The sequence below is a fragment of the Hippocampus guttulatus genome, chromosome 10 (assembly GCF_054856545.1).
Source record: "Hippocampus guttulatus isolate MCC_2025c chromosome 10, RoL_Hgut_1.0, whole genome shotgun sequence".
In the NCBI taxonomy this organism is placed as follows: Eukaryota; Metazoa; Chordata; class Actinopteri; order Syngnathiformes; family Syngnathidae; genus Hippocampus; species Hippocampus guttulatus.
Genome location: NC_141270.1, coordinates 3,657,992 through 3,672,716, shown reverse-complemented (window position 1 = coordinate 3,672,716; position 14,725 = coordinate 3,657,992). Strand labels below are relative to the sequence as shown.

General features: G+C 42.3%; 2 protein-coding genes across 3 annotated transcripts; one reads left to right on the top strand and one right to left on the bottom strand.

Moving 5' to 3' along the window:
• Window positions 1–633: 633 nt before the first annotated feature.
• On the bottom strand, window positions 634–4,508 carry smndc1 (survival motor neuron domain containing 1). Of its 2 annotated transcripts, XM_086121825.1 has the most exons (7): window positions 4,367–4,508; window positions 3,889–4,008; window positions 3,126–3,268; window positions 2,090–2,254; window positions 1,853–2,006; window positions 1,078–1,229; window positions 634–939 (listed from the first exon to the last, which is right to left on the bottom strand). In XM_086121825.1, exons 2-6 carry the CDS (start codon window positions 4,006–4,008, stop codon window positions 1,092–1,094), a joined length of 720 nt encoding a protein of 239 aa, XP_085977951.1. In that variant the 5' UTR covers window positions 4,367–4,508; the 3' UTR covers window positions 634–939; window positions 1,078–1,091. The 2 variants fall into 2 exon arrangements, with proteins under 2 accessions (XP_085977951.1, XP_085977952.1); XM_086121826.1 differs by having other exon boundaries at window positions 634–1,229; window positions 4,367–4,498.
• Window positions 4,509–5,577: 1,069 nt separating this feature from the next.
• On the top strand, window positions 5,578–7,028 carry LOC147198934 (alpha-2A adrenergic receptor-like). The gene has a single exon (XM_086122065.1). The coding sequence runs from the start codon at window positions 5,730–5,732 to the stop codon at window positions 6,843–6,845; it is 1,116 nt and encodes a 371-aa protein (XP_085978191.1). The 5' UTR covers window positions 5,578–5,729; the 3' UTR covers window positions 6,846–7,028.
• The last annotated feature ends 7,697 nt before the right edge of the window (window positions 7,029–14,725 follow it).

Genomic DNA, 14,725 nt, shown 5'->3' with positions numbered 1-14,725 from the left:
GGGAAAACCTGATTAAAATACAACAAACTAACCCTTTCAGGGACAGCGGTTACTTCAGTGGCCAGCTTATGTAATCAGGTTAGCATTATTGATGCATGAAAGGGTTTTAAAGAAGCTAAAGCAAGATGACTTGATTTAACCTTTCTAGATTCCTGGATTACACTGTTAAGGAGATTGTGACTCCGGCTAACAATATCACATAATGATAATATTACCTGCTTAAGTTTTGTTTTTTTCCAGTGTCACAATCAATACAAAATCATCAACTATTTTACAAGTATTTCTTCACAATTTATAAATGGAAAAGTAAACCCCGTTAGAGTAAAAGGTACATAATCACCAGCATCAAACGCAACCCGAGTAAAAGAGAAACGACTCACCACTTGATGGCAGATGTTAAGCGACGTAGCGTCGTTTTAAAGGTGTCGCTGTAATTCACAAAAGCATCAGTGCGTGTTAGCATTCGTGCAAGCAACCGATGCGGAATGGCAGTGTTCATATTGCTTTTATCGTCACACACGAGGTAGGACATCGGATGCTCACTGACCTGAAGTCCGGCTTGAATCGCCGACGACGTCGTCGATGCCGGCTTAAAGTCTGCAAGTGGTTCTTCCAATGATAAGAAGGCAGTCGTTTATCAAACTCAACAAATGGATGTTTATTTGACTTTTATAAATTACAGAAATTAAAAGGAGAAAGCAAAGCTAATTCACGTCATCGGCGCCGTTCTTGATCTTCTCCAAGTGAAAAAAAAAGAAAGAAAAAAAAATAAAACAGCCTGACACTGACACACCAATTCTGAGAAATGTTGAGCGTGACCCACAGCGACCTGTGGGTGGAATTAGGGCACGAGCAGCTAACTTCCTGTTTGTACATAACAAGCGACCCGATTACAAAGCAGGGCGACTTCCTATCTAATTGGAACAGCTTTTCTTCTACCTGCAAAACATTCCAAAAAACATAGTTTCAATTCGATGGTGTGCAAGTAACTGCAACTTTTTTTCCCCCCTTTTTCAATCACGTTTACACCCACACAAAATGGACAACGCGGTTATATTCAGTATACAGCATATTTACAGGAGAGGCGGGGATCACTGCGGCATTAAATGCCTGACGTTGTATTTGGACGTGTCGTTGTACTGCGTCATGGGCTTGTCGGCGATGCCGCATGTGCCCACCCCGACTTTGCCGTTGACACTTTCTGGAGATGCAAATATGCTTCGCTTCACCTGAGGTAACAAACAAGATCATCGTGAGTAAATAGGCACGCAATTACAAGAAAAACATTAAGATATTAAGGTATGATGTTGCCCAAGAAGAATTTATTTGGTGATATGCATGTGATTGTGGTTCCCTTGGTGTTGTAATATTGTGATTATTTTATTTTGCAATACGAGCAGAGACTATCCTGTTTTGGGTTTTTTTTGCATCCAAGCATGTCGTGTTTATTAAAATAAAAGTTTCCTTTGTGTCAAAGTAACGGTGATGATTGTTAGCATTGTGGATATAGCAGGGAAAATCGGACACTTTTGGAAACAGCGACCTCACCTTGGCAAAGCTACATAAATCAGTTTCTACTTAGGAGAAGAACAACACGTGATTAAAACATTTTTCAATGAAAGCCTCACCCCAAGGAAAAGCCTGACTAATTTTTATTTTTTTATGTATTCACCGATACCTTGTATGCTGAATATCCAGATTCAAACATGACCAATTTTGCTCAATTTCAGATCTTTTCACAAATCCAAAATATTGGTCAAGCCCCCATGTTATTAAATTAAAATCTTTTCCGAACTGCTGCCAAATACATTTCCATCCATCCATCTGAGGAAAGGGGGTAAAGGGATGTTACCTGTCCTTTCTTGTTCTTTGAGTAAGCTTTGTTGTTGAACTGTTGCCACTTGGACTTTTGGTCCTCTCTCTCCTGCTCCAGTTCCTTCATCCTCAACACCTTCTTCTGGGCCTTCTTCTTTTTGTATTCTCGCTGCTCGGCGATCTGCTCCTTTCTAGACTCGCAAGGAAGGCGGAGAATGCCAATTGAGCTGCTGCTGCGTGGACCACGGTAGGCGGGAACATGTTTTGCTCGTACCTCGATTTGTTCCTGGACAAGCCGAGGTCGTCTTCGAGGCGCCTGCGGTCCTCCACCGCTTTGAGGTTCTGCAGGGGGATGATTTCGGCGTTGCCGTAGCCGGTGAAGGTAACGGCGGCCGTGCTGTTCTCGTGGTCTATCTCCTCGATCTCGGCCTCATACACCCTGCAAAAGAGCCACGTCTGTAAGCAGGTGAGTACGGTTCACAGGTGGGCCACAATCACAAGCGACGACGGATTCATTGAGACATTCGCAGAGATTATAGGTGAGATTTCCCACGATCACCGAGGAAAGGTCAAAATAAATAAATAAAATAAACATCAGCGAGTCGGAAAATATCGAGCAGCGAATTGGGAATGAGCAGGGGAACGCGATCCATGAAAAATGTACAATTAAGAGGTATGTGTAAGAAGTACAATTTAAAAAGTGAAATTCATTGTGCAGATCACCAAACCCTTCATCAGTGGAAAAAAAAGTGACATAAATAGTAAACGTATTTATTAAAAACTGAAAAAAGTAAATAAAATGAAATGGCCAAGTATATATTTTTTAAAACTGTATGACGTACAATCACAACAGTCACACGGTGACGACTGAGCGAACTAAATTTCCCGCAGCACCGATTGGACAAGCAATGTCATGTGATCATCTGCATGTGATGGCTAAGCGGGCGTGTCATGACTAATTGACATGTTGAGTCGGGTGTGTCTGAACATCAATGGCAGAGGCTCCGTCAAACCCCCCAAGACCGATTCATTGAACCTCTGGGGTTCGATCGAACCCAAATTAAGAAACACTGTGTTATACATATTTATGCATTAAACAAAATAGTCGACCCTTTTAGAATGCCAATTCCTACCTCATTTCAATATTTAAAATAATTTTCAAAGGTTCGTATGCAGTGTTCACATTTCTTGAGATGATTGTGGGTTTCATTTTCCACTACATTCAAATCACGTCTGACGCGTCAAAGGCACGTGTAAAACTAAAGGTAAGTTGAAACGGTGCTGTTTGTGGTGGTACAGGCAACACTCACTGTCCGTCCTGACTCCACACGGACAAACACTTGTCTCCCACTTTCCAGATGTGCCTGATGGGTGTCGGGGCAGTGCCATTGGCACTGGGGGCAGCTTCCGCGGGCTGCGAGGCCAAGAGGTCCTTGGTCAAGTCGATGACTTCCTGAAGGAGAAATCACAATCGAGTGTGGGGTAAGCTGTTAATTCCTAATTGTGGATTTTACTCATAACATATATGCTTCCTCATTGTGATGTTATTCGACAGTCTCCTATTTCACCAGAGTTAAAACAAGCTCGAAGGAATTTTGGAAAAGTGTCTTTTAATGGGTTTCAATGTGTTTAAGCATGTAAGAGAGTTAAAAAGTAACTAAATGCGTCTCTATTATGAAAGTTGTTATTGTATCAAAACAGGCCGTATTTCACTCAGCGGCGCAGGTTTGCAAATGTGTGCGCACGTAAGCGAATGCAGTTTTAATGGTCTCAAAACGTTTTTTTCTTTTCCCAAAGAAATTTTCAGTAGGTCCAAAATTTTTCTTGTTGACATCAAGACAAGAAAAACTGTTTGCAACCATTAAAACTGTTTGGGAATGTTTGGCGAACATCTTTTAGAGCTGTTTGCAACATTAATTGGAACCCTGACAAAAACAACATTCGCGATGTGCTCACACACAAACATTCGCCGCTAAGTGAGACTTCACTGTGAAAAATACTATACTTCCCATTATAAACTCTTTGTCACTGCCGACTATGCCTTCACTCGTCGTGACAGACATCGAAACAAACCTGCAAGTCTTTCTGTAGCTTGAGGAGATCCTCATTGTCTTGGTCGGTGGACAAGGCAACCTCAACTTGCTGTAGCTGAGCTTTGTAGCTGCCGAGCTGTTTCACCAAGTCCTCCGACATCTGCGGAACGGCATCCAACACTACAATTCAGTCGCCGTGTGTCAGCTAGCTGCGTGCGTTAGCACGCAGTATGGAGGACGGAAAATATGCCATTGACGATCGAATCGACGTGGTGGTTTCAGTTCGCATAAACACAGAGTCTACGCAAGGAGCTAAAACTAAAAATAAATATTAGCTTATGCGTCACAGTGCCATAAAAAGTTGGTTATATTTCTTAGCTTCGGCCTTCGTTCGTCGTCGTCTCGCTATCACGCTGGATGCTAATGCTAACGACCGGCGGCGAAAGAGAAAAGGAGAGAAAAAAATGAAGTACACCCTTCATAATTGTGAACACAACGTTTTCCAAAACTAAACTTACCTCTGAATGGTTGCGAATGATAAATAAAGTAAGCAAGCATTCAACTCTCACGACTTCAATAAGGCAAATAAACAATCCGCTGTGTGGAACAACAAGAATGGACGTCGTACAAGCTTGTCCTTTCGATGGAAATCTCGCGACAACGTCCACGAATCTCGATTGAGCTCGAGGACGTCCCCAGCGGCCATGATAAGCAAAACAGTCTCAATATTTGTCCACAAATACGTTGACGATGGATCGTTTTTGAAAATGTAAGAAAAATAAGAGTTCGTTTAGAAATAAGATAAGAATAAGCCCTTCAAACCCTTTGACGAACTTGTATCCACTTCCAAATCGTTTCAGGCTAGAGATGCCCAAACAGGATTAAATTGGATCCCCTAAAATCAGATTTTGAATGAGTATATGACTTTATGCAAAACATTGAGAAGTATTTGTCATATTTTAGTCATTTGTGTATCGGATTAATCTATCTGTCCATCCAATTTCATTCTTACTTGTCATAATTTGAGTCTTTAATTTTCGGGGAGAGAACCAGGGTTCACCCAGGACTGGCCATTAAGTCACTCGAAAACAAACAGCTAATCACGCTCACATTTAAGCCCAAGGACAACCTAAACCCATACATTCAGGAGTCCGACAGAAATATGAACCCTGATCTTCAGAACTGTGAGCCAGATGAGCTGACCATGACGCCACTACTGTGCGTCGGCAGCTGAATAACGAAAATATTAAAAACTGCTCTGGGTGAAATGCAATACACTTTCACACCGCAGTAATAAGCACATTGATAAATGAATCGCAATAAGGATGGGAATTTGGCTCCATTTCCTAGATCTACTATGCGGCAAATTAAGAATGACTGTTAAAATGAAGACTTGACTCACGGAATTACTCACTGTATTATTTTTCTATATATTTTTTTTTAACTTTAGTAGTATTGGATCTTGTTAGAGTCTCATTGCGGTGACTATATATAAATATTAATCCAATATATCAAAATGACTGCCAGTGTCATTACTAGGTTTCAGAGTCTGGTAGCAGCCTCCAGAAGCAGGAGGAGCCCTCCCACCCTCGCTTGTAGCGTCACATCCATGTGGTATAAAAAGAGTCCCTCTCCAGTCTACCACACCTGCTCAAAACATCTGCTTGAACTCCATCTGTGTGTCTTCTTTTAAAAGGTTAGTGCCCGAATGATTCATTTGAAGCATCTATTTTTGAAGTGCTTAGATGTGGTGGGGTAGGAACACGGTCGCATTTTTTTGTCTTTTCTTTTTTCTCTCAACTGAGAGAACTTGAACAAAATGACGACAGCTCCCACTGATGCCGAGTGCAGCTAATAGTCTTCAATCCAAGACGAGTGTCAATGGACTGCCTGAACTTGACCGATGAGACCGCGGCGGCCCGGCACCCGTACACCGCTCAGACCTCGGCGCCTCTCACCCTCCTGGTGGGCGTCCTCATCCTGCTCACCATCTTTGGCAACGTCATGGTGGTCATCGCCGTGACCACCAGCCGTGCCCTCAGAGCCCCGCAGAACTTATTCCTGCTTTCTCTGGCGTGTGCCGACATCCTGGTGGCCACGTCGGTGATGCCTTTCTCCCTGGCCAACGAACTGATGGGTTACTGGTACTTTGGCAAGGTTTGGTGCGAAATCTACCTGGCGCTGGACGTGTTTTTCTGCACTTCGTCCATCGTCCACCTGTGCGCCATAAGCCTGGATCGATACTGGTCCATCACTCGAGCCATTGAGTACAACCTGAGAAGGACGCCGCACCGGATCAAATGCATCATCTTTGTCGTTTGGTTGCTGGCCGCCATTATCTCCTTCCCACCGCTGATCACCATGAAGAAGGACAAGGGCCAAGAGGACCGACCACAGTGTGAAATCAATGACGAGAAGTGGTACATTATCTTCTCCAGCACCGCCTCCTTCTTCGCGCCTTGCGCCATCATGGTCCTGGTCTACGTGAGGATCTACCAGGTGGCCAAGCTGAGGACAAGAACCCCGCCGGGTGAAAGGTCACGAGAAAACGGACGCCCGGAGCGTGAGGAAGGCGAGGTCAACGGGGAGTTCGGCGATGACTCATCATCCGACGGCCACGAAATAACCTTGTGCTCCCTGAAAAAGAGGCGGCCCGCCCGGATGGCCAAGTGGGGCCCCGAGAATCCCGGAGAAGCCGCCCCAAAGTCGGAGGCCAACTCCAGCCGCTGGAAAGGAAGACAGCGCCGAGAGAAACGCTTTACTTTAGTGCTGGCCGTGGTGGTGGGAGTGTTCGTCCTGTGCTGGCTGCCCTTCTTCTTCACGTACACGCTCACGGCCGTGTGCGTGTGCTGCGTGCCCGAGACGCTCTTCAAGATGTTCTTCTGGTTGGGATACTGCAACAGCTCCCTCAACCCGCTCATCTACACCATATTCAATAACGACTTCCGCAGGTCCTTTAAAAAGATCCTCTGCAGGAAAAGTCAGGTGGATTTATAAGAGGACACAATTTGGAAGATTATTTGATGGTGCATGTTGAAATGTAAACTCCACAGTATTTACTGAACGCGACATCGGTCGCCGTAACTCGGTTGATGTGCCGTTGGTTCTGTCGCATGTGTGTGTGTGTGTGTTACTAAATACGGTACACGCTTCGAAACATTAAATAATATATGCAAAACATCTCTATCATGATATGTATGTTCATTATATATCATTCTTATATACACTTGGCAGGCATACATCACATGCGATCTTTTATCTTATCGTGAGAGGCATGTGACATTTCTTCGAACTTAGAATGAAGTCCTAAAATGTGGTTCCTTGCTTGGACATTTACTCTTTGTTATGGACTGTCAATCATCTTTTTAGCACATTACAGTAAAAAAAAAAAAAAAAAACAATCAATGAGAAATACGTAGTCGGAGTAGGAAGTTACATCTTCATTTTGGGGTGGGTAACCTATAATATGTTTGGTAAATTATTATATAATGATGTACAAGGGAAAATTTGACTCTCACTTTGTGTTTTTGTTTTGCACACCTCACAGAGGAGCAGATCACAACTGCAGGCATGCAAGGAGAAGTCCAAAGTTGAAATGGGCACACAAAGAGTGCTGCACCTCTTTGGGTGCCAGCGATGGGGGATGGTGCCTTGCTTGAGGGCATTGTAACAGTAGCCAGCAAGCAGGCCAGCATCCCTCCACCAGCTGGTTGGCAATTTGAAAATGTTGCCTGCTTCTAGGCTCAAACTGCTGTCCTCCAGCTCCAAAGCCCAAATCCTCACAGATGAGCTATAAGCTGACCCATAAATGATCCAGCCTGCCATTTAATTCTAAAAACCAAAACTTCCATAGGAGGATTAGGAAAGCCCCCCCCCCCTCCCGAGAACCACAGGTTAATTGGAGGCTCATGAAACGGTGGCAGTTATGTGCTGACTCCCGTGTCAATCTGATTGGTTCATTCTGAATTCAGACACATCCCAGTTACGTAATTTAAAATAGGGTGTGCACACTTACGCAACTACATCATTGCAGTGATTTTTCTAATCACACTATTGGTCACACCAATCCTGGAAAAATAGACAATTTAGCAGTTTTAGCTGTTAAAAAAAACTGTGCGTCATAGTACCAAATATTTTCTCAAAAATTTTGGATCACTTCCTCAAAATGAAAAGACATTTAGTAAAAGACATTATCTGCATTTTATTATTATTATTTTTTGGCCACTGAATAGTCAAGTGCATTCGTGTCTTCTTTGTGCCCGCCGTCAGAAGGGAGGAAATACACGCAATAGCGACACGACTGATGTTTTGAAAATCCAATTGAGGCCAAATGATCACATCCCCACTCCGGCAACTTGCCTGCGCTGAGCAGGAGGCACGTAGATGAAGGGGAAAAATTAAAGCTAGGAGGTGTGTGGGCGGCCGCATCATTGAAGGCAGCTTATCATGAATTATTGCCCCTTCATATCAGGATGTCATTAAATCCTCCCCTGGAGTCAAACATGACTGCAGCAACGAATTGCAAGTAGGCGTGGCTTCTGCGAATGACACAATTAACTTTCATATGCGCACACAAGCTTATCAGTGTGCAGTGTTTGCGATGAACACTATAGTTAGCTTTTTTTTTTTTTTTTTGCATGTATGGCACATTTCAAACAATTTGACATTTACTACGCCGTGAACTCGAAGAGATGTGGAAAAAGCACCACTCAGTCAAGATTCCCATGACTTGCGCTGTGGAAATTTATTGTTTGAGATTCCTGTGGTGCGCATGTTTGGACTCAATCTGCGAGACTTAAAAATATGACCGCTATTAGTCACCGCAAACGGTCATCTGTGCTGAATAAACGTCTCTCAGCTGGACTTCCCATGAACAATGCGGGATGAGAAAAATTGCGTAACAGAGGCTCGACTTCACCCCGGTATGTGAAGCTCACGTGTGCTATTAATATGTTGACATGGGAAACATCTTTTGAGCCACGGTAGCACGTGTCAAAAGGGATGACTAACATACAATCAATATCAAAAGTCTACCCCCACCCCCCCCCCGTTTTCAAAACACTTGTTTTTTTGTGATGTAAAAAAAAATTGACTAAGATTAATCTTTTCAAATTTTGCTCCACCGTGACAACTCAATCCAATTTTTGGGTTAGTCTTTTCAAGAGAGGAAGTAAAAAAAAAATTATAATAAAAGGTATGGACACCCTCTCATAACTAGCGAATGGGACTCCATTCATAGTTAACCAATCATATTGAAATTGTGTTAAATGAGCACAAACCTGACATCGTTCAACGTGCCGCCGATTAACCCCAAATGAACTTCGGCTGTTCTAGTAGGCTTTTCCTGATATTTCAATTGCTTCCTACCAAAAGCCTAAAGATTTTGTGGTCGCACTTACTGCTATTTGAAATGATAATGTCCTCCACCTTGTTTCGGACACCAGCTGAACAGGGTCTGTCATTAAACTTTTTTAGGTGGTGGTCCTGTCAGAACCGGCACTCGCCTGATTTAAAACAATACTTCACGAAATTCATAGTTCCATACACTATGTACCGCAACCTGTGTTTGAAATAGTGAAGTGTGTCATCTCGGCAGCCAAAACACACGGATGTATAGGCAATCAAAGTAGCTGCTTTAAAAATACACACACACACACACACACACACACACACACACACACACACACACACACACACACACACACACACACACACACACACACACACACACACACACACACACACACACACACACACACACATACTCCCTTTCCCAACACATAGACGTGAATTACAACAATACTTAACTTATTCTGTAAGCATGCATATAATTGTGGTCACCTTTTTACAGCTCAGCCCGACTGTTTTTTTTTTTTTTAACAGCTGTCTTCTAAAACTAGTGTTCTGTTTCACCAAATGTGTTAAAATATGTATGCCTTTCTATTTTATGTTCCTGCCAAGCGGGCTGATTGTGTCTGCATCATAAATTCACACATGTCCACTTTCAGTGTTTGCAGAGACAATATGATTTATTCAGAGCGGTTAAGGGCTTCATATAAAGTCATTTTTTTTTTTTAAATGAGGCTTTAAAAAGTTGCTGCTGGCACAGGTTCCCACCATCAGCCGTTTCCGCATTCTCCTCATTGCGCTCGTCTCTTTAAATCTTCGAGTCATGTCTCTCAAAAGGGCGTCTGAACTTTGAGGCAATTAAAGAGCGCCGAGCGCCGACTGCATCCCAGATATGCAGGATGATTAAGGCTGGCTCGCAGTGTCAGACAGAGGCCTCAAGACCATACTAATAAGTTTTTATCGTAGTTGGAGATGAATAGAGGGATTTTAATTGAATGCTGGCTCATTTATTATGGATGGAGCACTGGAGTACATGATACTTCCTCCCGCTCGGCTTGATCAAGATTCTGGATAATCTACTTAGATGCCGGGGGGCTGCAAGCAGGGGCGAGATCCAGCTTGATTTTGCTTTTTCATTTTTCTCTCCGATTCCTCTATTCGCTTTCCATCACTGATTGCTTGTTTACTTGCTTCAATCGCTTGTTTTTTCAAAGTTTGGGTATTTAATTACCATTCCTCCCCAGCAAATTCAATTTGCGGTGGATCTCACCCCTTTGACGAGATAGCCAAATGTGAAATAGGGCCAATTGTGTCAACAAGAAAATGAGTATATGGCAAGATGCAAGTTTAACTCGTTCCATGTTTCGATAAAGTGTGTGGCTCCTTCTGGTATTGACTACCGGGCGCAAGTGTAAAAACAATCAGATGCAAGTCATTTGTCACAGAGGATTTAGAGAGTATTTGCCTGGGAATATTGTTATATTGTCTGTCTGTATGTGTTGCTTCACCGTTGGTGTTTTTAAAAAATCCATTGCTTGAAGTGTTATAACACTGCCACATAGCTATTTGGTAGCTCATCTATTGTGTTTCCCCCCATGAAGGCTTAGCATTGAGATAATGGAATTAACGCAAAGTCATGTGGTTGTTTTTAAGTAAAATATGTGTAATTATCTTTGTTTCACGGTTAGTTTGACTGTAAACCTTCGTAACTGGCAATGGCATTAAACAAATTGAAACCTCTTCGGTTCACTGGGTTGTCAAATGCTTTGCATCACAGCTCTCCGAATGAGACCATAAATGCAATAGGAAAAAAAAAATAGAATGTTAGGTCCTGACTGAACTGAATTATGTTTTAGGATCCCACTGTGCGATTACAAAAATATTTAGAAAAAAGAAAATAAAAGTAGGTACCGAAATTGCTGGTCACAAGGTGCTAGGAAAAAACAATGCATGAAACCAAAAGGGCTTGGTGGAAAACAACATCATTTTAATTCATGAGGCTCTTGTTCGCAAACAGCTGTATTTCATAAAATAAGGCGACTGGGCTATTATGATTGTGTGTGTGAGAGCACAGCAATCCATCGCAAAACAAACCAATCTTAAAGACTCAAGGGAGCCAGGAGCCCCCCGTGTGGAATTAAAACAGCCACAATCTTGTGTTTATATACTGTACATATTAAAAGAAAAATAATCAGTCATCCTCCAGGGACACTTGTTCCATTCTCTTTCACTCCGTCCGTTAATTACAGTAGATCCCTTTTTTTACGTGCAAAAAGAAGTTGCTGTTAAATTATTCATTGCGGATTGCTTTCGGCAAAGCAAATTCACTTTTAAGAGAGGACCTGCTTCAAAAAAAAACAATTAAAAAAAACAATTAAAATGAGTTAACATTCGTAGAATACGCAGAGTCTAATTTATGGAAGCTTACCTCAAGCTTTGTAATCCCCCCCCCCCCAAAAAAAATTCCCATTACAGCATGAGGCAATTCCTACATAAGGGCTCATGCGGCCTCATAAGGGCTAATGAATATTAAATATAGCTCTGCAGGTGATCAATGTTAATCCATAATTAGATCGTGTTTCGCGGGGGGGAGGTTAAAAATGTATATGAATGTGTGCGACGGGGTGAAAGAAAGTGGGCCAATAGACTTCATGATATGAGCAGTATCGCCAACATGGATACAGTGATGCTAATGCTTGACAACAAGTAATGCAGGCTAATCGCCGGAAATGGTGCTAGAGTCGTACTTTAGACACCACTGGTTTGCGTAGAAACACTTGTAGATCATTGAATTCAGCTCCTGAAAAATCGGAGCAAAAAGGAGTATTCCCTTGATATTTTTAAATTTAATTATTAACACCAGTTCAATGCTATCAGGCTGATACCAGACTTATTTCAAGATAACGGGGGTCTCGTGAAAGATGACGATACCAGCCGCTGATATTTAAGGAAAAAGATAAATAAATCCGGAATCAAATAAGTCTTCCTTGCTTGTAGTTGGCATAACACTGCGGCTGTTTGACACACTGCTGAATTATTATGCGTGTCAGAAAGACAGAAAGGTCGAGACCCGTTTTCTGTTCACAATTTTCAGTTCTTGTGTTTAGTGAAATTTGATGTATCATATGTAGTAGTAGTATCGGTATCGCGTCAGTGAGTACTCAAGGGTGAATACTCCTGCTGGTATCGGTCAGGAAAAAGGTGATATCAAACAGTCAAATGTCGCTCTCTTGGTATCGCCGTCAGTGAGTACTCAAGGCTGAATACTCGCACTGGTATCAGTCTGAAAAAAAGTGATATCGAACATCCCGAGTGTTTAGTACTGACGTTACCAGTCAAATGTCACTCTCTATCTCTTTGGCTGATAGAAAGCAGGATGTGGCCAATGGAGGTTAATTGTCAGTGCTAATCAGGAGTGGAACAGATGCTAAATGCCTTCCTGCCTTACTACAACTTCCTGTCTTCCCTCCTTCTCATCTTCCCCATCCACAAACCTATTTATATGCTGTATCTAATCAACATTTCATATCCCGCCTCGCCTGTTAGCCGCATTCATTTGTTTTTCTCTTTGCTGATATCGTATTAATATCAGATACGAGTTGCGCTTGGAATGCCGTCTGTCACCGGGATGCGGAGATGAACAAAAGCTTCATAACATTTAACCCAATCATTGTCGCCGGCAACACATGCTGACTGCAGCTTATGAAAATCTAAAGCACTTAACACCAGCACGATATGCGATTGCGCGCTTCGGGTTTGCAGCTGTATAAATGTTTTTGGAGGATGCACGCGTTGCTTCTTGAAACCAACGGTATTGACATTTCATAAGCAGTCAACATATTTTATTTTATTTTTGTATGGAAGGATGATTTATTCGCGTATTACCATTTGGCCAGATGCAGTGCTTGGCCACTATATTGGAGGAAATGGCCAGAAAATTCCAGGTGTTAACTTTCTTGTCATGGGGGAATTATTGGGATCCCTTCCATATTCATACGGGCTGAATTAGACAGATGGAAGATGTTAAACTGCAAAAGCATATACGCTTTCATCGTTTTCTGCGCAGATGGTCACATGTCGAAAATTGTTAAAAATGCAAGCCGAAAGGCGATTGGGAGACACACCCCCGAGCAAGCATTCGCAATACTGTATTTGGTTTTTTTTTCTACTATTGTTTTAGTAGTGGACAGTTATCAGTCGGACGGCAAAAGAAAACCTGTTCTCGGGTGTTTTCGAAGATAAGATGTTCCATACACAACTATTGCGGAACAAAAGCAAAATATCACACTCACTGACACATTTTCAGAAACAGTGAGCTAAAAGATTTGGTTGTTTCATTTCGCACTTGACGGATGGGCAGAGCGTGTGAGTTTAGACTCAACTATTTGTATACAAGACCAAAAAAAAAAAAAAAGTCAATTTTCCACAACATGACCCCTATGAAGAGATATTTTGGGAGCACATCTCCTCGGAGTGGATCACTTCCCTTCTCGGAAACATTTGTTGCTCTTTTTGCAAAGCAATTCCACTGGGCAAAAAGACACATTGAATTTCTTCCATTTTGCACAGTGCGCCATGTTTGTTTCAAAGTGTATTTCAGTTGGGTAACAAGCCCATGTCTGGCAGGAAGGAGGACACATTTGTAAGTAATAGCCTCCCTAAATTACAGAAATAATTGAGTTGTCCAGGAATAATCAGTCACGCTAATCTCCACGCGAGGAAAACATAATTTTATTTGCCCGCCTCAAATTTGGAGTTGCCTCGGCGAGACGGCACGCACAGTTCATGTGGATTTTAAGAATTAGTCAAATTACGCTGGACGTTCGTATGTAAGGATTAAAACAAGTATTATACACACACACGTGTGCATTTTGAAACACCACCGCTAGATACAACAATTGAGAATGTGCAAACACAACATGAGTTGAGTCATTGAAGAATTACCGGCCACTATATGAGAAAATACGGCCATCATGAATCCAAAAAAATGCACTTTGTTCAGGTAGGGGTGCTTCGATCAAGTCTGGTACGGTGCCGATTCTGATTGCGATCATCCGTGAGTGAGATCGACCGATACCGATTCCATTGAAGGCATTGATCGATACATGCCGATCAAGTAAATTATCACGGATATCGTTTAATGATATCGATCGAAGGACCACTACATATAACAGTATCTATGCAAGTATCCCAAGTCTGGTATAGTAAGGAGTTGGAGTTTACAAGCTTCCAAAGCTGGAAAAGCATGGGACACGTAAACTATTACAGTATATGAATATTTCCATTTGCAAGACCGATTCATTTTATTTGAATGAAAAGTCTGGTAATTTGGGTGTGGAATTTTTCAGTTTTAGCCGCGTAGAAACTCTGCTATCAGTATTACTCAATACAAGTGAAAGAGTCACAGCCTTAAGAGGTGAGAAAAACAAAAAACAAATACTTCTGACCGAGGAAGAGGGAAACGTTGCTCAACAATGCCACTGTGAGAGGGGTCTGATCTCATACTGCCACCTGGAGCCAAATGCGCC

Excerpts from the sequence above, each read along its gene's own strand:
- smndc1 (XM_086121825.1), bottom strand. The coding sequence starts at position 4,008 with ATGTCGGAGGACTTGGTGAAACAGCTCGGCAGCTACAAAGCTCAGCTA. Across the intron at positions 2,007-2,089 it reads TTGTCCAGGAACAAATCGAG|AAAGGAGCAGATCGCCGAGC; the intron begins GTACGAGCAAAA and ends TTGCGAGTCTAG. Across the intron at positions 1,230-1,852 it reads CAAAGAACAAGAAAGGACAG|GTGAAGCGAAGCATATTTGC; the intron begins GTAACATCCCTT and ends TTGTTACCTCAG.
- LOC147198934 (XM_086122065.1), top strand. The coding sequence starts at position 5,730 with ATGGACTGCCTGAACTTGACCGATGAGACCGCGGCGGCCCGGCACCCG.